The 20,741-nt window shown below is 41.3% G+C and overlaps 1 protein-coding gene across 1 annotated transcript in view; it reads left to right on the top strand.

Annotated features, from left to right (window-relative positions):
* Positions 1-444: 444 nt before the first annotated feature.
* The window catches only part of SMYD3 (SET and MYND domain containing 3), a 726,401-nt gene continuing 706,104 nt past the window's right edge, over positions 445-20,741 (top strand). Inside the window, exon 1 of the mRNA XM_043485558.1 lies at positions 445-701. Coding sequence (XP_043341493.1) covers positions 538-701 — 164 coding nt within the window. The 5' untranslated portion in view covers positions 445-537. The remainder of the gene's footprint in view (positions 702-20,741) is intronic.

The following is a 20,741-nucleotide window of genomic DNA, read 5'->3' as shown; positions in this document are numbered from 1 at the left end:
TATTTCTGCGGAAATGCATGTTACAGTACTTAATTATGACATGTTATGATGTAAAGTGTTATGAAACGTTACGATGTCTGCAGTTTTCAAATGGTTCAACACAACTTACTTTGAAGTGTTTGAATCACTATTATAAACGTACATACATAGCGGGAGAAAATGAGCAGAAACTGCAAAATGCTAAGAAGTGTGTGATCCAGGTGGAGGGTATACAGGTGTTCACTGTGCTGTCAACTTTCTGTCTGCATTGAGAAATGATCATAATAAAATGTTAGCGGGGGAAAAATCCGCCTCTCCCTGGAGCGCCGCCTTAGGAACGAACGGTTGGGGAGCACAAATGACAGCCCAAGCCCCCTCGCCCCGGCCGGCGGGGCCAGCCTTGAAGGGACCCCATCTGGGCATGCTCAGAGGCCGCACGCGCCCGCCCCGCCCCTCGGGCGTACGTGTGCGCAGAGCGCAGGCGCGCGGCTCCCGGTGGCCCACGAGACCCTAGCTGCTAGTCCGGGCAGACGCCAGAGGTGTCCGATCTCGGCGAGGATGGAGCCATCGAAGGTGGAAAAGTTCAGCACCACCGACAGGGGAAACGGGCTGCGCGCGTTGGCACCACTGCGGCCGGGAGAACTGCTTTTCCGCTCAGATCCTTTGGCGTACACGGTGAGCAAGGGGAGTCGTGGTGTCGTCTGCGACCGCTGCCTTCTCGGGTACGTATCGCCCTCGCCCATCTGAGTCCACAACAGTGCGGGGTCCGGGATTCCGGGGACGTAGCCGGGCAGCTCTCCCCGGACTCTCCCGGGCCGTGGCTGCACTAGAACTCCGCGGTGTTGCCCAGATGCCTGAACTGCCGCGGCGGGTGGCTGGAGGGACCCCAGGCTCATCGCCTGCAGCTGTGCAGGGCACAGGTGGACCCGCTGCAGGATGGGTTGGGGAGAGCCGGTGGGCAGACTTAAGAGGAAGCGTTGAGTCGTGGGTAGTTTTGCTGGGGAGCAAAAAAGGTCTGCGTTCTGGTCTATAAGCTTCGTTGGTGCAGTTGCGGAAGTCACAGTTGGCGGAGGCAGGGGTGAGTGGGAGCAGGGATGGTGTAAATCGGGATCACAGCGGAGGCCTAGCCAGGAAAGCACTGAGCTTGCAGGAGGCGGGAGACTCTTGGTGTTTACGGAGCACTTCCTGTGGTCCAGATTCTGTTGGGCGTGTTGATAAGAAGATGAACGGGACATCCTTAAGAATCCTTAAGGAGCAGATGAGTGAGTGAGATGATTAATTACAGTGTATCTGAAGGGCTGAAATTGAGATGCTTCGCAGGGGGCGCTAGTGGTAAAGAACCCACCTGCCAATAGCGACGTAGGAGACCTGGGTTCGATCCCTGGGTCCGGAAGATCCCCTGGAGGAGGGCATGGCAACCCATTTTAGTATTCTTGCCTGGAGAATCCCATGGACAGAGGAACCTAGCAGGCTACAGTCCACAGGGTCGCACAGTGTCGGACACGACTGGAGCGACTTAGCACACGCAGGCACTGTACAGTAGGACCATAGGTTATTGAGGTTCCATAGTGTGCTTTGCATTTAATAACTGTGCAGGCAGCTCTAATTCTTAGCCATCTAGCTAGATGCAAGAATTTATGTGAAAATGTTTTATAAGCCTGGACACATTGGACCAATGTAAAGAGCTATGCGACAGCAATTTATGGAAATGTGTAACATAATATTTATGCACAGTCATAGGAATTGTATTTAAGGAACAATTGTTATTGAGCTATTATAGGTCAAGGAGAAAAGCTCTGTTTGAGATGGGCAGGATGATTTTTTTCCCAGGACTTCTTTTCCAGACCTATTAAGCTGGGATTGGGATAGTGGAGGTGAGGGGGTTAAGTGCAAAGCTTAAGTCAGTAGCTTGACCATTAATACTGTTATGTCCTTATTTGGTTCATAATTGAGGAATTTATTTAATTTCATATTTTAAAGTTACTTAATTGTATTTTATTTGTTGCTTCCTAAAGTAATGATCACAGTAACAATAACAAAAATTCGTTGAGAAGAGAACACCTTGACATTTCTGTTAGCTATGTGGTTGAAAACAATTCATTCCTTTCAAGTAATGAAATGCTGAAGTCTTCAGCGTTGAAAGGTATAGATCTTTGATTCTCATTCAAACAAGTTAGAAAGCTGGGCTTTTCCTCCTGTTCAGTCCTTTGGGGGGTGTATCTAGAGTTTGAATGCAGTCCAAAACAGAGAATTTTCATTTTCTTAAACCCTACAGCACTAATTGGGGAAGATGTGGGGCATCTTGCAGATAAACCCAGACTGCCAAGATATTCTGTAGTTGGACTAGAAAAGTTTTGTAATGAATACAGTATGACCAAGTATTAATTAAATTATCAGAGCTAAACTTGAGTCACAAGACAGATGAAATCATAATCATCCGTTTTCCAAAATAAACTACAGCCCTTCGTATGTAGGGTGCTTCTTGATTTACCATACAATTCCGTTACTGCTATCACTTATTTTTCTTATTAACAAAAAGTGTAATGATTTAAATTTTTTAAAAAAGGTTTTTCATGAAATAGTATTGGGGAGTTCTCAGCATTCTTTTAAAGTTTGGAGGAAACCCAGCTCTGAAAATGGGCGGGAGCCAGGGGAGTTCCACAGTTATAATTGCACTGCAGAAGTAGTTGGAGGTGGGACTCCGGGAGTCCGTGGCCTCTGATGCTGCCTGGTAACTCTGGTTCTGCTGCATGTGTTACCAGCACCCTGACAAGGGGCCCAGCTGCTTGGGGAACTGGTTATTGCTGGAAAATTGCTGTCTCAACTATGCTTCTTTGTGATGTTAGTTTTTATTTTTGGGGTGTGGGAGGGGATGTGTTGCACTGCAAGGCTTGCAGGATCTCAATTTCTGGGCCAGGAATTTAACCCAGGCAGTGTTCAAATAGTGTGTAAAAGGCATTCTCTGGGTTTACAGCTGGTTTTCTGAAATATACCAGCACCAGGTGCAAGTAAGCTGCTGCAGTGTTGTAGACTCTTCCTGAGGGCATGAGCTTGGAAGGTGGAAAGACTAGTGAAATCCTCTCAAGGGTCATAAAACCTTGAGAAATGCCTTGAAATCAGGATTTGCAGATTCCTGGGCAAGGGCTAATGGGTTTACTGGTGGGTCAAGGACTTGGAATAAATAAAGTAGAAGGAATGATAATGAGGTGGGTTGGGAAAGATCTCGTTGGATATGACTTCCATTTTTCTTTTTTTGAGTGGGAGTTATAATTCCTGTTTCTTTTGCTTCTTCCTTTTCTTCTGCAAGGAGGTTTGGGGAAGGGCTGTATGTCAGAGCCCTGAGCCTGAAAACATTTGGTCCATGTGAATGCCACAGCAGAGGACGTTCTTAATCAGACAGCATGACCTGCTTTGTGGATAGCAGTAAGTTCTCCTTCTTCAGAGAGCCTGGTGCTTGTTCAAGGGCTCAAGAACAGAGCGACCATGGAGACAGGGATGGAGGCTGGTGCCTGGACCTCAACAGTGCAGACTTCCTCTCACCATGGCCATCGTGGCTTCTACTGTTACAGTTTGTAAGGGATCCTGAGTTCCCCAAATGGCAGCACACGTCTGGGGACAGCCAGCTGGCCACCTGGGTTGGGTTTTTATTTTAGACCCTTTTGTCATGAAGGGATCACTGATTTGTTCTCATTGGAACACTCATGTTTTTCACTGCACTTGGATTTGCCTTTTCTACTTGTGCTGCGTCTCTTGAGACCGTATGAAATCTTCTGGGAAGGCACGGTATTCCTCTCAAGGTTGCCTCTGACCTTCAGAGAGAGGGAAGTGAAGCAATGGGCTGGTTAATACCTGTGGTTTGACTGCTCTTGATTTATGCTGTCATTTGAAGCAGCTGATTTCATAGACGTGGTTCTTAAACTTCAGTCTCAGAATTCCTTTAACTCTCTTAAAAATTATAAAGATTTCCTAGGAGGGTTTTTAAAAAAATGTACTTAGGACCCTGAAGAGGTGTAAAGGAAACCATAACCACATAAATAATATGGTTATATTTGTTGATTTTGCTGCTTAAAAATATAAATTGATAAGTTTTGAAATTATGTATGTTGTCCATCCATGGATCAAAAAACTTTCAGGGGACAGAAAGATTACAGAAAGTTCCAAAAAGCAAAACTTGAATTTTCAGTGTGAAGGCAACTATTTACAGACCATTTAACTTTTATTTACAACTATTTCCATACATTTATGGGGGTTCCCTGGTGGCTCAGACGTAAAGAATACACTTGCAATGCAGGAGACCTGGGTTCAATCTCTGGGTTGGGAAGATCCCTTGGAGAAGGGATTGGCAACCCACTCCAGTATTCTTGCCTAACATACATTTACATTGTATTAGATTCTAGAGATGATTTAAAGTATATGAAAGGATGTGTATAGGTTCTGTGCAAATAAGATGCCATTTTACATAAGGGACTTGAGTATCTGTGGATTTTATTATTGACAGGGTCCTGAAACCAGTTCACAGCAGATACCAACGGACGGCAGGATTTAAACATAGTAAATCATTACATTTTGACAAGGATTTTAATGAAGTGGATTATATTTTCAAAGCAAAAGAAAACTTACTGAGAAAACTTGCTTGTTTTACATTTTTGAATATCTCTTTAATGTCTGGCTTAGTAGAAGACCCACAGATTCTCACCGCTGCTCCTGCATTTAGTGTATTGTAAAATCATACTTCATTTAGCTTTTAGAAGACTCCACTGTGTACTATGAGAGGAAGAGAAGAGAACAGACGAAAAATGTCTTATTATCAAAATAGTTTTGACCTTGTGGGCCTCCTGAAAGGGCTTCTGAGTCCCTGGACCATCCTTTGAGAGCCTCTGTTATAAAACACTGTACATGTCTTATAACATTTGGAGAGTCTGGGGTTTCTTCTTTAATGTTTGTTGTGACCCACAGATAATATTTGGCTTTGGTTTTCGCATAATCTGCCAGGATGTATTGGGATCAGGAACTAAAGTCTAGAGTTAGTGCTTGTCTGTTAAGATGACTCACTTCTCACTCTGACTGGTTCTGGTTGTTTAAGAGTCAAAAGGATTTGGATGGTGATTAACCTTGATTTTCAAAGGAAAGTAAGAGCCATTTTCTACTTACTTGTTACCATAATATATGTTGATTGAAAATTATTATTCAGTAGGTAATATTTACTATCATTTACTAAGCAATGGCAGGGGCTTCCCAGGTGGCACCTAGTGGTAAAGAACCCGCCTACTAGTGCGGGAGACATAAGAGATGTGGGTTCGATTCCCGGGTTGGGAAGATCCCCTGGAGAAGGAAATGGCAACCCACTCCAGTTTTCTTGTCTGGGAAATCCCACGGACAGAGGACCCTGGAGGGCTACCGTCCATAGGGTCGCAAAGAGTCGGACACTACTGAAGTGACTTAGCACGCACTAAGCAGGGACAGGCATGATTTTAAGCACTTTACCTTATGTACTGCTTCATTTAGTTCTCATAATGACTCTGAAACAGTGCGTCCATTATGTTCCTTATAAGCACAGATAGGGAATAGAGAGCTTTTATACCTTTGTAGACTGTGAATTGGTGTGCTCCTTTGGAGGGCAATTTGGTAAGTACCTAGCAAAATTGAGCACTTTGATTATTTTGACTCTATTTTAGGGGATTCTGACAAATAAAAATAACATTGGTTGCACAAGGATACTTAGCATAGCATTTTGGTGATGAAAAGAAAGGGAGAGAGAATTTTAATGTCCATTAACAGGGACTGGTTAAATTATGCTGCAGCCATATTGTAGAATACCACGTGGCTGTTAAGACTGAAGTGGATCTGTTTCTGCAGATGTGGATGGATGTCAATAACACATTACTGGGTAAATAGAACAATGTATGTATTTGAAAATCTTTTTGTATATGTGCTTGTGTATAGAAAAGTTCTGGAAGAACATCCTTCCAGATGTTAGAATTGTAAGAATTATCTTACGATTACTTTTGGAGAATGAGACTTGGAGGGGGGGAAGATATCCCTTGATCCTTTATATATTTTGTATTTTTCAAAGCTTGTATCATTTTTTTGTAATTAGAGATTTGAATAAACTTTGAGAAAATCTTATGTTTCATTCGGAATTGTAAAAGGGTGCTATTGCTTGGGATGAAGATGTTTTTGAAATGCTTGCCAGTTTATGTCTGCTTTTTTTTTTTTTTAAGTTGCATTTGAAGGAGAAAGAAATGGCAACCCACTCAAGTATTCTTGCCTGGAAGATTCTGTGGACAGAGGAGCCTGGTGGGCTACAGTCCATGGGGTTGCGAAAGTGTCAGACATGACTTAGCGACTAAACAACAGTCCCTTTCTTTGTAAAAAAATATGTATGTATACACATATGTAAACAAAAATACTGTTTGTGGAAGACATAATGCCGAAAAAGAAAGTTGCAGTCAGCTCTGGTTTCTACTTTTGAATTCTTGTAGCTGAAGAATATCTTTGCTGTTTGACTTTTGCAGAAGACAGGGTTTAGGAAGTATGCAGGTTTGTGCAAATATGCATGTATATACACGTACATGGGCTTCTCAGGTGGTGCTAGTGGTGAAGAATCCACCTGCCAATGGAGAAGATGTGGGTTCAATCCCTGGGTTGGGAAGGTCCTCTGGAGTAGGAAATGGCAACCCACTCCAATATTCTTGCCTGGATAAATTCCATGGACAGAGGAGCTTGGCAGGCTGCAGTCCATGGGGTCGAAACGAATCGGACATGACTGAGCACACACACACATACACATATAATACGTATTTTAGAATATGTATTTTAGAAGTCATGAGTTCACATCAGTAGTTTCAATTCAGATTTGTCTCCTCAGGGCTCTTTATACTTTTCTTCATTCCATAATCCTTTCTTCCTCAATGAGAACTCTGACCCTTGAAAGCCTCAGCATATTTGCTCATTTGCTCAGTTCTGTATATCATCTAAAATTGTTTCAGAATTGCTTTGCCCACATTGTTACCAAAAGGACCAGGGCAGAATTTGTTTGGGATTTCCCCTTTCCTTCTACTCTGCCAGAGACTGAGAATATATCATTAAATACTGTATTCGTTTTACATTCTTTCTTTTTTTCCCCCCTTCGGTATATTTATTGGTATTCATTAGAAATACAGTTGAATTAATTTGTTTTACTTTGCTTTCAGTTTTGGTTTTTCTCCCTTATCCTTTTGATTTAATTTTGTATTTTGAATATATGAACATTCATATGCTTCCAAAACTCAAATTATAAAAAAGAGAAATGTCACCCCTTCCATATTCATACTGTTCCCCACTCCCACCCCTTGCTGGTAACCAACTTCATTGTTTTCTGGTGTATCTCTCTCTCTCTGGTAAAGAGAAACACATATATGTGTGTGTGTCTTATTTTCCATTCATATACAAAAGGCAGCATAGTGTATTTGCTCTTTCGCACATGCTTTCTTCACTTAAAGAATCTACTGGAAATCACTCCATGTTTAGAGAGATCTTTCTTACTCTTTTTTATTGCTCTGTAATACTCCATTTTATGAATGTACTATAGTTTCTAATTTTCCTATGCTTGTACATTTAGGTAATTTTGAGTATTTTGCAGTGGTGAGTAGTGCTGTCATGAACAACCTTGCACATAGGTATTTTCATATTGTTTCAGGTGTATACTCGGGGTAAAGTCCTAGGAGTGGGATTGCTAGGTCATAGTGTGAATACCTATGAGGGTGAGGGTGGTACCATTTTATGTTTCCACTAGCAGTGTATGAATGCTTGTTTCCCTCAGTTTCACAGATTTAGTATGTAGTCAGAGTTTTGAATTTTTACCAATCTGATGGGTGAGAAGTGGTATCTTAGTATATTTTTAATTTGCATTTAAATTGTACTCTCAAAAAGTTACTGTGTGTCAACAAAATGTAACTAATTTTGCATATACTTACTATGATTGCACTTTGCAATTCAATATACCCTATACTATTAAGTTTATGTATGTTAAAGTAAAGAGCCATTTTCCTGAAAAATAATTGTTTTATCAGTAGAGTTAAACATCTTTTCATATGCTTAAAGGCCATGTTGATATCTCTTTGTGAATTATCTGTATATACCTTTAGCCCATTTTTCTGTAAGACTTTTGTTCTTTTCTTTCCTCCAAGTCTAAAACATTTTTTTGTCTATTAGAGGTATTAGATTTATGTTTGATAAATATTGCAAATATTTTCTTTCTGGCTGTCACTTGTCTTTTAACGTTTCTTGTGATAGAGCAATTCACGCATGTTTTCTTCTAGAACTTGTTTACTGGGTTAGCCAGCAAGTTGTTTGGGTTTTCCCATAGCTGCTAATGGAAAAACCCCAAAGAATTTTTTTTTTATTAAGTACAAGGAAAAAATACAGTAACTTTACAATGGGAAAACTTGACAGGCATTATTTAAACAGGTAATCAAAGTTAGTATCACCAGTAGCAGCACAAATTGACATCATGTGCTTCTTGATATGCCCTGAACAGGACACAGCATCACTTTTGTGATATATAGATGCCAGAACATGCAACCTGAATTTAGTCGTGAGGAGACTTCAGTAAACCCAGCTGTGAGTGCATGTTAAGTCACTTCAGTTGTGTCCAAGTCTTTGTGACCCCATGGATGGTAGCCCTCCAGGGTCCATGGTATTCTCCAGGCAAGAATACTGGAGTGAATTGCCATGCCCTCCTCCAGGGGATCTTCCCAACCCAGGGATCAAAACTGTGTCCTTTGTGTCTCCTGCATTGGCAGGCGGATTCTTTACCACTAACACCACTTGGGAAGCCAACTGAGGGAGAGTCTACAAAGTAACTAGGCAGTGCCCTGCAAAAATGTCAAGGGTGTGAATGACAGGCAGAGACTGAAGAACTCTCAAAGGAATTCAGGGAAGCCTGGCAACTAAATGCAAGTGTGATCCTGGATAAAGAATTGGACATTTGTGGGACAACTGATGAAATTTGAATAAAACCCATAGATGTGATAAAAGTATTGAATCAGTGTTAATATCTTGATTTTGTTAATTGTTCTTTAGTTTTGTAGGATATTAACCTGGAGAATCTTTTTAAAGGACAGCTGAAAATTCTTTACTATTTCTTACGACTTCTAAAAAGACTGATAAAAATCAATCTGAAATTAACAATGAAAGCTTTATCTTTTTGAGATAGATAATGGATGACGTGACAGGCTGTCTGGTGTTTAATGGAATTGGGAGGTATTGGGGAGTTTTAAGTTATGTAAGATTGGTTATGTATTGATAATTTCTGAAGCAAGGTGATGGGTTTTTTATTATACTGTTCTCTCTACTTTGTGGAATGTTTGAAATTTTCTATGAAAAGGAAAAAGAAAAGGAAAGGAAAAGAGTCCTTAAGTGTCTGCTCACTCTTGGCCAGTTGTATTTAAAAATGAGACACCAAAAAGTTTTAGGTTAAAAAAATTCTGGGCATTTATTTGTACAGATTCTTTCCCAGTGGGTCACTATATATATATGGTCAGCTGGTGTCTCCCAGCTGTCAAGGCTATTCTCTGAGGCTGGTCAGTTTTTGTGGGAAGGGATTATATCATTTAGGGTTTGATCAGAGAAGCAGAATCCTTGAATGACAGAGTATATGATTATAGAGATTAGAGTTGACATGATAGGTTGATAAAGATACTGTTGTTGTTGTTTAGTTGCTCAATTTCATCCAACTCTTGGCGACCCAGTGAACTGAGCATACCAGGCTTCCCTGTCCTTCACTATCTCCTGGAGTTTGCACAAGCTCATGTCCATTGAGTTGATGCCATCCAACCATCTCATCCCCCTTCTCCTCCTGCCCTCAATCTTTTCCAGTATCAAGGTCTTTTCCAATGAGTCGGCTCTGCATCAGGTGGCCATAGTATTAGAGCTTCAGCTTCAGCATCAATCCTTCCAATGATTCAGGGTGGATTTCCTTTGGGATTGACTTGTTTGATCACCTTGCTGTCCACGGAACTCTGTAGAGCCTTCTCCAGCACCACAGTTGGAAAGAATCAATTCTTTGGCACTTAGCCTTTTTTATGGTCCAACTCTCACATCTGTACATGACTACTGGAAAAACTGAAGCTTTGACTGGATGTACCTTTGTTGGCAAAGTGATGTCTCTGCTTTTTAATACTCTGTCTAGGTTGGTCATAGCTTTAGGAGCAATTAATTTCATGGCTGCAGTCACTCTGCAGTGATTTTGGAGCCCAAGAAAATAAAGTCTCTCACTGTTTCCATTTTTCCCCATCTGTTTGCCATGAAGTGATGGAACTGGATGCCATGATCTTAGGTTTTTGAATGTTGAGTTTTAAGCCAGCCTTTCAACTCTCCTCTTTCACCTTTATCAAGAAGTTCTTTAGTTCCTCTTTGTTTTCTGCCATTAGGGTGATGTCATCTGCAAATCTGAGGTTACTGATGTTTCTAACCAAAATGATCACATGGATCACAGCCTTGTGTAACTCAGTGAAACTATGAGCCATGCTATAAGGGCGACCCAACACGAATTGGTCTTGGTGGAGAGTTCTTACAAAACATGGTCCACTGGAGAAGGGGATGGCAAAGCACTTAAGCATTCTTGCCTTGAGAACCCCATGAACAATATGAAAAGATGCTATTGTCTCTGCTTTATGTCGTGGGCCTGAAAACTTGGTAAGTCAGCAGAACTGGTGGAAAGATAATCTGATATCAAGTGGAAGAAAGGAAGAACAAATTGGAATCCAACTAGAACTAATAGGACAATTGGAACCTGTGTCTATCGTTGCCTTCCCCTTCAATGACACCGATGGCCTGCAGAAATTGCTGATGCTCTTTGCCACGGTACTGTTTGCCTTGAAGAACGTTCCGGAAGAGATACAGTGGGAATTGTTGGAGGAAAGAGCTTGCCTGCTGCCCCAGGCCATACAGTGAGCCTTTAGATGAGTGACAGTGTATACAAGCTGCAACAGTGCGTGGTACCCTACACAGACTTTCAGAATACAATGTCAGCTGCTGCACTTCTGCCCTCCAAATCTCACCATGTCTTTTTGGGCAGCCTTCATCTAGAATCACACAGAGAGGGAGTTTTGGTAAATATAGTTCCAGTTTCCTATGTTGCTAAACTGCAGAAGCCACCACAGGTCACCCCTTGTCATCTATACATACTTCATTTAACTGTACTCAACTGTACTTAACAGACAAGTGCAAACTCACTCTCCCACCTGACTATCCTTTGCACAACTGAAAACACTAGCCCTGTCCCAGAAAGAGTATCCAAAATCTCTTTACCCATCTTTGGGTGATTTCATTCTTCTTAGAGCTGAATCACATTCTCCTTTCAATAGTCTATAACTTTGATATCCAGGAATTACTGTCATTCACTGAGATCCATCTGTCTTCTCCATTGCTGTATAGGCAAGTTAAACGAGGATGTGGGAGGAATCATCACCTTTGCCTCTCACCAACCACTGATGGTAGCATTACACCCTCCAGAAATGCAGTAATGGTTTTGGTTCAGTGTTGAGGAGGGTAAAGGCAGTTCTAGTGGCTTCCACTTGAGCCATAAGAGCCATTACTACATGGGTTAGGGAGTGAGTGGGGATTCTAACAGCTGTTGATGATGTTCTTCCCAAATATGCATTCTAGAACTAGAGACTGTAACCGTGAGGTTGATCTGAGGGCTTACCAAGTCCTCTGTGAAATGAATCTGAGCTAAAATCCTGTTGATTCTCTGACTTCCACAAGCTTCTATTTCTGAGAGATTGGACCAAATTTTGGTTCTGGGCCAAGAATTAAGTTCTGGGCCAATGTCCGGTAACCCACCCCCACCAACATCTGTATTATGTCCTCTTCCCTAGTGCAAAGTTATCCTTGTAAATGGCTGTAGATGTCTTTTGGGAAGCCTAGGAGGAAAATATATATTATCCATATTTGGCTCTGTGGTAGAGTTCTTCAAGGACCTGACCTTCCCTTCTCTCAAGGGGCTTTGGGTCTGTGAAATGGTTCAAGTCTGGGAATTGGTGGGAGGAGAGGGGGCCAGAGGATGAGATGGTTGGATGGCATCATTGACTCAATGGACGTGAGTTTGAGCAAACTCTGGGAGATAGTGAAGGACAAGGAAGCCTGGTGTGCTGCAGTCCATGGAGGTCGCAAAAAGTCAGACACAACTGAGCGACTGAGCAACTACAGCACTTTATTTTTTCAGTGATTGAAGTCATACTTCTGTTTGCCAGACCTAGAAGTTTTCTCCTTATATTAATCAGGTAAAACTTTAGTAGATTGCCTTTCTATTTCAGTTCTAGGGACACACTGATTAATTAGGCTATGTCAAAGATCTCTGCAGTTCAAATTTTCTGGTTACTGCTTTGGCTGTCTTTATAGTATCTACTCCCACCTTCTCTTTGGTGACTGAGTACTGTCATCCCTTCTACCATGGGGCCCCACTGTCCCCCATTCAGTTTTGGGAGCCCTGTTTGATGGCAGGAGTTCACACTTTTATTCCTGGCCTCTGGAGAATAGCCACCACTGAGCTCTTAAGGCAGGCCAGGGCTTCTCTTATGCAGGTATTTCTTTTAGCTTGGTGAATGGCAAGTTATCTGGATCCTTCCTGGGACATGGTTCAGGGTTGGGTAAGCAAGTCTTACATATTAAATCCACTCAGCATTGTGATCTCCCTAAGCCATCAGATAACTTCCTCCTCAGTGAGTGAAACTTCAGACATTGCAGTTTCATTTAGTGTAGGTCACCTTTAGATTGGAAAAGACTTGGACAGTGGGAAAGATTGAGGGCAAGAGGAGAAGGGGACAACAGAGGATAACATGGTTGGATGGTGTCATTGACTCCATGGACATGAGTTTGAGCAAACTCCGAGAGAGTGAATGACAGGAAGCCTGGCACGCTGCAGTCCATGGAACCGCAAAGAGTTGGACACGATTGAACCACTGAATAGCAACAAACTTTAGTTCAGCTCTCAGCCAACCAAGCAGACTGTTAAGAGTCATTTCCAGCTGCTTGAGCCAACCAATTGAATTCACAGTCTTGGCTCCATATCAATAAATCCACTCATATCAATACATTCAGCTCAATCCAGAATTATTGGGACTTTCCTGGTGGTCCAGTGGTTAAGAATCCACCTGCCAATTCTGGTGATGTGGGTTTGATCCCTGGTCATGTAACAAAGATCCTACATGCCATGGGGAAGCTGAGCTCATGTACTCTAGAGCCTGTGTTTCACAAGAGAGGCCCTTGTGCCACAACAAGACAGACCACGTGCTGCAACTAGAGAAAGCCCACTCACCACAGTGGAGACCCAGAGCAGCTGAAAAAAAATCCAGGGATTTCCCTGGTGGTCCAGTGGGCAAGACACCAAACTCCCAATGCAGGGGACCTGGGTTTGATCCCTCATCAGGGAACTATATCTCAGTTCAGTTCAGTTCAGTCGCTCAGTCGTGTCCAACGCTTTGCAACCCCATGAACCACAGCACACCAGGCCTCCCTGTCCATCACCAACTCCCAGAGTCCACCCAACCCATGTCCATTGAGTCGGTGATGCCATCCAACTATCTCATCCTCTGTCATCCCCTTCTCCTCCTGCCCTCAATCTTTCCCAGCATCAGGGTATTTTCCAGTGAGTCAGCTCTTTGCATCAGGTGGCCAAAGTACTGGAGTTTCAGCTTCAACATCTGTCCTTCCAGTGAACACCCAGGACTGATCTCCTTTAGGATGGACTGGTTGGGTCTCCTTGCAGTCCAAGGGACTCTCACATGCCGCAAAGAAGACCCACTGCAGACAAATAAATAAAAATAAATAAATATTTTTTAAAAATCCAGCGTTATCTTTCACCTGAACCCAACACTACAGCACTCTTAGCACCCTTTCACATATGTGTTTCCCAAGTTTTTGTTGATATAAATTGGCAAAATCTTGCAGTTCTTTTGGTGTGTTATTCACCTCCAAATAGGTCACGTTTTTTTAGCTTTGTCCTTGGGGCCCAACCAGACTTGAATCTGGCCATAGATCTAGAAACCCTCAAAGGTGGTGAAAGTAGTTCCCAGAGAGGATCAGTCATCCTTTATAAGGCACTTGGCATAGGGAAGGCCTTTGCAGCTTCTTCAGGCAAAGGGAAACCAACCTCTTCAGAGTACTTTACTGGTAAAGGTGATTCAACATAATTTGGGAGTTCAAGGTGCCAAATTTCATGAGTATCTGCCCAAATGTTTGCATTTCATATTTAGGGCCCCACTCCTTACCTGTCAGTTCTCTAACTTTATGTAAGAGTTAAACACATGAGTTTGGAAATTCAGCTTATGTTGTCATCCAGTTCTTGCTGAATGTGGTCTGTGAATCAGTAGCATCTCTGCCAACTGGGAGCTTGTTAGCAATGCAGAGTTCTCTGCTGCACCACAGACTTACTGAATCAGAATATGCATTTTCTGTGTGTGACTTCAAGATATCTGTGTAACTTGTATTTACATTAAATTAAGACCATGATTTCTATAAGTACTTTTAAATTTTAAATTCTCAGCAGTCCAATAATTGGATAAATATTACATCTGAGATTATTTTGGGGATTTTTATGGTTTTTTAAACTTTTAAATCTATATATACATCTAAAATTTTTGCAGGTTAATGTTTTAGATGATTTCTACTTTCTATTTGGGAGTTCTGCAAGCAGTCTTAATTAGATGTGATGCTCCCTCTGGTGGACAGTGGATGAAAAGCATGCAGACATTTTTCAGGATACTGAGGGGCTTGGTTTTTGGCTATTAATGCTTAATATGGGGACTTCCCTGGTGGTCCAGTGGTTAAGAATCCTCCTTGCTAATGCAAGGGATGCAGGTTTGATTCCTGGTCAGGAAACGACGATCCCACATGTGGTGGAGCAACTAAGCCCACATGCTGGAACTACTGAACCTGCACACCACAACTAGAGACTCCATGTACCACAACGAAAGGTCCCACCCGACGCAGCGAAGATCGCAAGTGCCACAACTAAAGACCCAGTGCAGCCAAATGAATGAATAAATAGTTCCCGACCCAGGGATTGAACCCCTGTGTCCTGCATTACAGGCAGATTCTTTACTGTCTGAGCCACCAGGAAAGCCCAAAGAAATATTAAAAAAAAAAAAATTTTTTTCCCTGAGTGATCATCTTCAGGACCCTCCCTTCCAAACTGTTCTCAACCTCTGACGTTTCCCATAACGTTTGTTTTGAATTTGAACCAAAAATACTCCAACCCGAATCAAATTTTGTCATAATTATCTATATAAAACTCACCATAATGAAAGAGCGCTGGGCAAACTGATATGGTAACAGTGCCTTATTTTTTTGTTTGGCCATGCCACGAGGCTTGTGGGATGTTAGTTCCCAGACTAGGGATTGAACCCGAGCCCTTGGCAGTGACAGTGTGGAGTCCCAACCACTGAGTCACCAGGGAATTCCCAACAGTGCCTTTTTAATAATATTGATCATGTTATTCACATTGAGAGTCAAAAGATCTTGTCTGAAACTGGTAGTTGAATTTGTGATGATATGAGAGGAAAATTGTGCCTTTCATCTATTTATAGTGGAATTTATGACTATGAAATATTTTGTGCAAATAGTTTCCCCCCTATGTTTTGCTGTAACAATTACTAGGATGAAAATAATAAATGTGACTGGGTGCAATGACCTTTTCTTTTATATAACATTCTGATCTTAGAACTCAAATGGTTGCTTTTCCAGGGGCATAGGTCTATACCTGAACAGTTCCTTTTCAGTTCACCCATGTGACAAACACCTTAGACATTTTGCTTTAAAAGTAAAAGTTGTCAAAACCATTACTTCATTTGTCTGAATCCACTAAAAAATTGCCTTTTTAAAGTTAGCTTGTTGCCATTTTACTATTTTACACATGGCCTATTCATGTTCAATTTAAAATACTTAAGGGCATTTATAGTCCTAGATTAATGTTGATTTTTATTCATTACTTTGGTTGAAAATTATAATGTTATGAAGTTCTCTGGTTTGTTTTGTTGTTGTTGTTAGCCATCAAGGCAAAAATGATGAGAAAGATCTCATAAGGGAATAAAGATAGATTGATAGATCAACAGATTTGGCTTCATGAAAGAACTGTCTTATAATGGGAAGCCAAGAAACTGAGGAAAATATTTGTAACACAGAAAGGCATATATCTTTAATATATAAAATTCATTCATAAATCAATAAGAGAACTGGGACCTTCCCCCTCTTTGTTGCAGTCTCTAAACAGTTGTGAGCCTCAAATTTCTCTGGGAGATTTTCTGATTCATGGGTTCTCAACATTGTCTACCCATTGGAAGCAGCTGAGGAGCTTTAAAAGAATACTGATGCATGGGTCCCACCCAGAGATTCTGCTTTATTTGGTTTAGAGTATGGTTTGAGCATAGAAATTTTAAGACTCTCCAGGTTATTACAATGTTTAGTCTGAGTTGACAACTACTCTCTTTTTTTACCATAACTAACTCCCTTCTTTGTGTCTTTAAATTCAAGGGCTAGGGTGAAATTGGCACAGCTGGGTTTAGTCAAGCTACTTAGGATACCATAAATAATTCTGCAGTTGAATTTCAAACTGGATATTTACATTAGTATGTTCCATTCATATTTAAATAATCATCATATGTGAGACAAGCATGTATTAAGTTGTATTTTTAATTTGAATGGTTGTGATATTTCTCACAAATCAACTTCATGAGTATATAAAAATTTAATTCCTGTTGGCATTTTTCAACTACTGTGTTTACTCTTGTTAAGAAATAGATGTTAATTAGAAAGATTGATGTTGTACAGGTGATCAAGAAAAGAATGCTTGGATATTTAGGAAATAGTTTCTCTGGAAAGTTTTTTATTTTTTTGACTATGATATTAGATAGTTTAGGTGCTGAAAACTTAAACATTTTACAGAAGACTTTCTTAAAGTCTATGAAACATTGGTGTTCACTCCTTGTAAAATTTACTTGTAGAATTTTTAAAAATATCCAGATGTCTGGGCCACAACTTTAAAGCCCTACAGGTAAGGCTGATGCATAGGTAAGGCTGAACTGAGAACTTTTAGGAAAGGGGTGGGGAAAGATATAAGTAAATATAAGTGAAAGAGATAATAGCTGTGGGGTATAACTAATGGAGAGATACATATAGACTCTATGCATGTCTGATCAGTCACTTCAATCATATCTGACTCTGTGACCCTATGGACTGTAGCCCACCAGGCTCCTCTCTCCAAAGGATTCTCCAGGCAAACATACTGGAGTGGGCTGTCATGCCCTCCTCCAGGGGATCTTTCTGACCCAGGGATCGACCCCGTGTCCCTTATGTCTTCTGCGTTGGCAGGTGGGTTCTTTACTACCAGCGCCACCTGGGAAGCCCATAGATTCTGTAGCAGATCATTTTGACTATATTGGAATGTTATTTGTATGGAAGGTTATAGTGAATAAGGTTGGAATAGATTCTGGAATACAGAAGGCCTTGATGGTCAGGCTAAATAATTTGAACTTTATTTTGTAAGTATTGAGGAGTTCATAAATGTTTTTGAGTGGCGATATGAAATGTATAAAAGTTGAGAAGACTTGTGCGGGAGAACTGGTTTGGTGAATGTGACTGGGGAGAGATGTGGAAAGACTGGAGATGGGGATTCCAGTTAAGGGAAAATTTCCTTTACTTGTGTATGAAGTAGTGAAGGCCTAAGTTAGGAGGGTGTTAGAGAGCCTGGCAATAAAACAGGTCCTTTTAAGAGAAGAGTTGATACAGTTCATTGACTGATTGTCAGGTGAGGGAGAAGTAAAAGATGAATGCAGGATTTTGGCTTTAATTGTTGGAATAATGACACTAGCAGCAATGATCGTGGTGCTATTTGAAGTCATTGGTGTGGCTGAGATCCTCAGGTAATAAGTTACTGAACAAAAGATAGCACTGTTGAGGACCAAGCTTAAGAAAAAATCAGTTTTCAGGGCTGGGAGGCAAGAGAAGGCTATTAAATAAGGTAATAGTGCCCTTTTGGGGGGCTTAGGTTTTACTGTCTGTGTAACATAAGTGATTTAATTCTCTGAGCCTCAACTTTACTGTTTTTGAAATGAAGGGGGCTTGAAATGAAGAGATTGAATGATTTCTGACATCCTTTTGAAACTCTTCTACAGTTCTTGAGATCATTCCTGTATTTGTTGCCTCTTCCTCCTTTTTTTTTTTGTAACAGCTTTATTGAGATATAGTTCTTATACCATATCATATATTCAGTGATATAACATAAAAGACCATTTTTTCTATTTTTAACTGTGTAATTCATTGGCATTAAGTACATTGAAATGTTATGCAACCATCTCCACAATTTTAGCACATTTTCAACACCCTCAAAAGAAACCCTGTACCTTAAGCCTATCTTCTACTTTAAACAGAGGAAAACCTTAAGATTTAAACCCTTGAATTCAGCTTATTTTCTACCTGCCTTGTAACCAAATGAATTCACAGCCACCTAGAAATCACTTTCAGTTCCAAATCAGCTCCTTGCCATTTTGACCCGCTAGGTGGCAGTGTGGGAACACCAGGTAGGAAACGTGAATGGAGGACTCTTTCTCGTTTCTGTTTCTACACAGCTACAACAGGCACTACGCAATTATATCTATTTGTGGTAGTAGGTGTGGTTGCTCTGCAGGCACCCTCAGAGGACTGCAAGTCTCCCACCCGAAGACTTTGCTAAAGCCGAATACTGTCTTTACCAATCGACGGTATTTCCAGTCTCCTAAACCTATCTTCACAGTCCCCTCTGGTTTCTGTGTATCATTTGTTAAGTCCAGTGCCTCCTTTATAATTTTCATTGCTCTGTATCTTGGAATCCTGTTCAGTCTTCAAGCCAGTGTTTTCATTTTAGCTTTTGGCTCCAGTAATTCCTTGGGTCTTTTTTCACCTTTCCCTTTGCTTTTCCTTCTTCCTCCTAGTCTGAACATCCTCTGCGATAGTGATTCTTGACCTTGCTCTTGGAACCACCTGGGGAGCTTTAAAACATCCTGACACTCAAGCTACACTCAAGGTTAAATCAGGTTCTGTTAAATCAGAACCTTTGGAATTGGAACCCAGACATCATTATTGTTTAATCTCTAAATTGCCTACTAAATATTTTTGTCATCCTTTATCTTTTATACAGTCTATGAGAAATGAGCTAATTTAACTAGATCCACTCTAAGTTCATAGTATTTCAGTATTCCAAGTGATATATGTCTTGATTTGTTTTCTTCTTTGTCTGTTACTAGTTCTTTTCATTCTTATCTGAAAATGTCTCTTTCTTTCCTGTGTTCCCACTGCCTCTGGCTTAGTACAGGCTCCTGTCTCTGTCAGTACCCCCCTCTACCCAAAGACTACCAGGAAAATACAAGCCATTGAACGAAGTGGGGTTTATTAATTCATTGCAATGAGAAAACTCACAGACCGTGGGGGAATTGTGGGGTGTCTCAGAGGATGTTGGAAAGGATTTTTTATAGGATTTGGCTTGTATTTGGCAAGTGGTTTGGAGAGGGCTCAAGGAAGTAAAACTTTGCTTGAAGTTGGATGTGGTCAGGAAGCTGGGCGATTCAGTGATTTAAATCTTACCTAGAAGGCAGGAGGAATGAATTGAGGCTACAACTATGATTGATAAAGAAGCTGCAGTCACCTGTGTTAGCCAGGATGGGGAATGTCTGATCATTTTTGTGACTTGGACACTGTTCATGTTTTTTGTTCATGGTTACAGAGAAGTCTTTTTTTTTTTTTTTTGTCTTGATCCATCTTTGCCACAGAATAGCTTTGTCTGACGATGATGCTTGTGGAATTACCTTCAACAGGGGGACACCACCCACTAGCTATGAGTGTTGGGCAGCTTCTAGCACTGTGTCTAGATGTTTTCCTTATACTTTGACATTTTCTCCTTCCCTTAATTAGCCAAAGTTGATTGTGCCAGGCTGGCTCTGACAGTGAGGGGCAGCTTCTTTCTAGAGCAGTTTCTTAGATGACTGTATCTTTTTTATAGCTCTTCCCTCTTTCGGTTTGTTCTGTGCAGTACTGACATAATAGTCTCCCTTAATAAATGTCCCTTCAATGACTGATTCTTAGCGCTCTCAGATTAGCAAGTGGTCCTGTCTTATCCGGCCCACCTCTGCTCAGCCTTACCTCCCAGTGTACCTTCTGTCTCGGTCGGACTGGTTTCCTCTGAGCCTCGGGAGCCAGTCATTCTCCCCTTGCTCTTGCCTGCTGTCACACGTGTTGCCTTTGCTGGTTTTGTGAGTTGACGGAAGTGACTTCCTGCTCTGAAGTGACTTCCTGCTCTGACCTTTGCTTTCTTCACCTTGAACGCTGCCTCTCAGGTATTCTTAGAATGAAGAGAGATAACATGTCTGAAAGTATTTGGTACGTAAGAGGCGTTCATACTTACCGTTCTTGCTCTCCTTCTCACTGATTTCCTTCATTGATCTGCAGTATTAGGTAATATTACATAATTTAGTTCCCAAGTTGGTTCTTACCAGATTTTATTGCATTTGGTTTCAGCCTCCTTGAGGACAAGGATGTAGTCTTATTTTCCTGTGAATTTCCAGGGCCTGGCACAGTACTGAGCATACAGGAATGCTTCATAAGCGTTTCAGTTTCTGCGATTTACAGGGCTATCAGAGCCCTGTGTCTACAGCCAGCTCCTGAGACGTTTTCCTTATACTTTGAAACTTTCTCCTTCCCTTATTTAGTTAATATGCTCTGTCGGCACTACCAGTTAAGAGAGCTAGTGTATG

This window comes from Cervus canadensis, chromosome 13, assembly GCF_019320065.1.
Source record: "Cervus canadensis isolate Bull #8, Minnesota chromosome 13, ASM1932006v1, whole genome shotgun sequence".
In the NCBI taxonomy this organism is placed as follows: Eukaryota; Metazoa; Chordata; class Mammalia; order Artiodactyla; family Cervidae; genus Cervus; species Cervus canadensis.
Note: the sequence above shows the minus strand (reverse complement) of the source record. Positions and strands in the feature narration are given on the sequence as shown.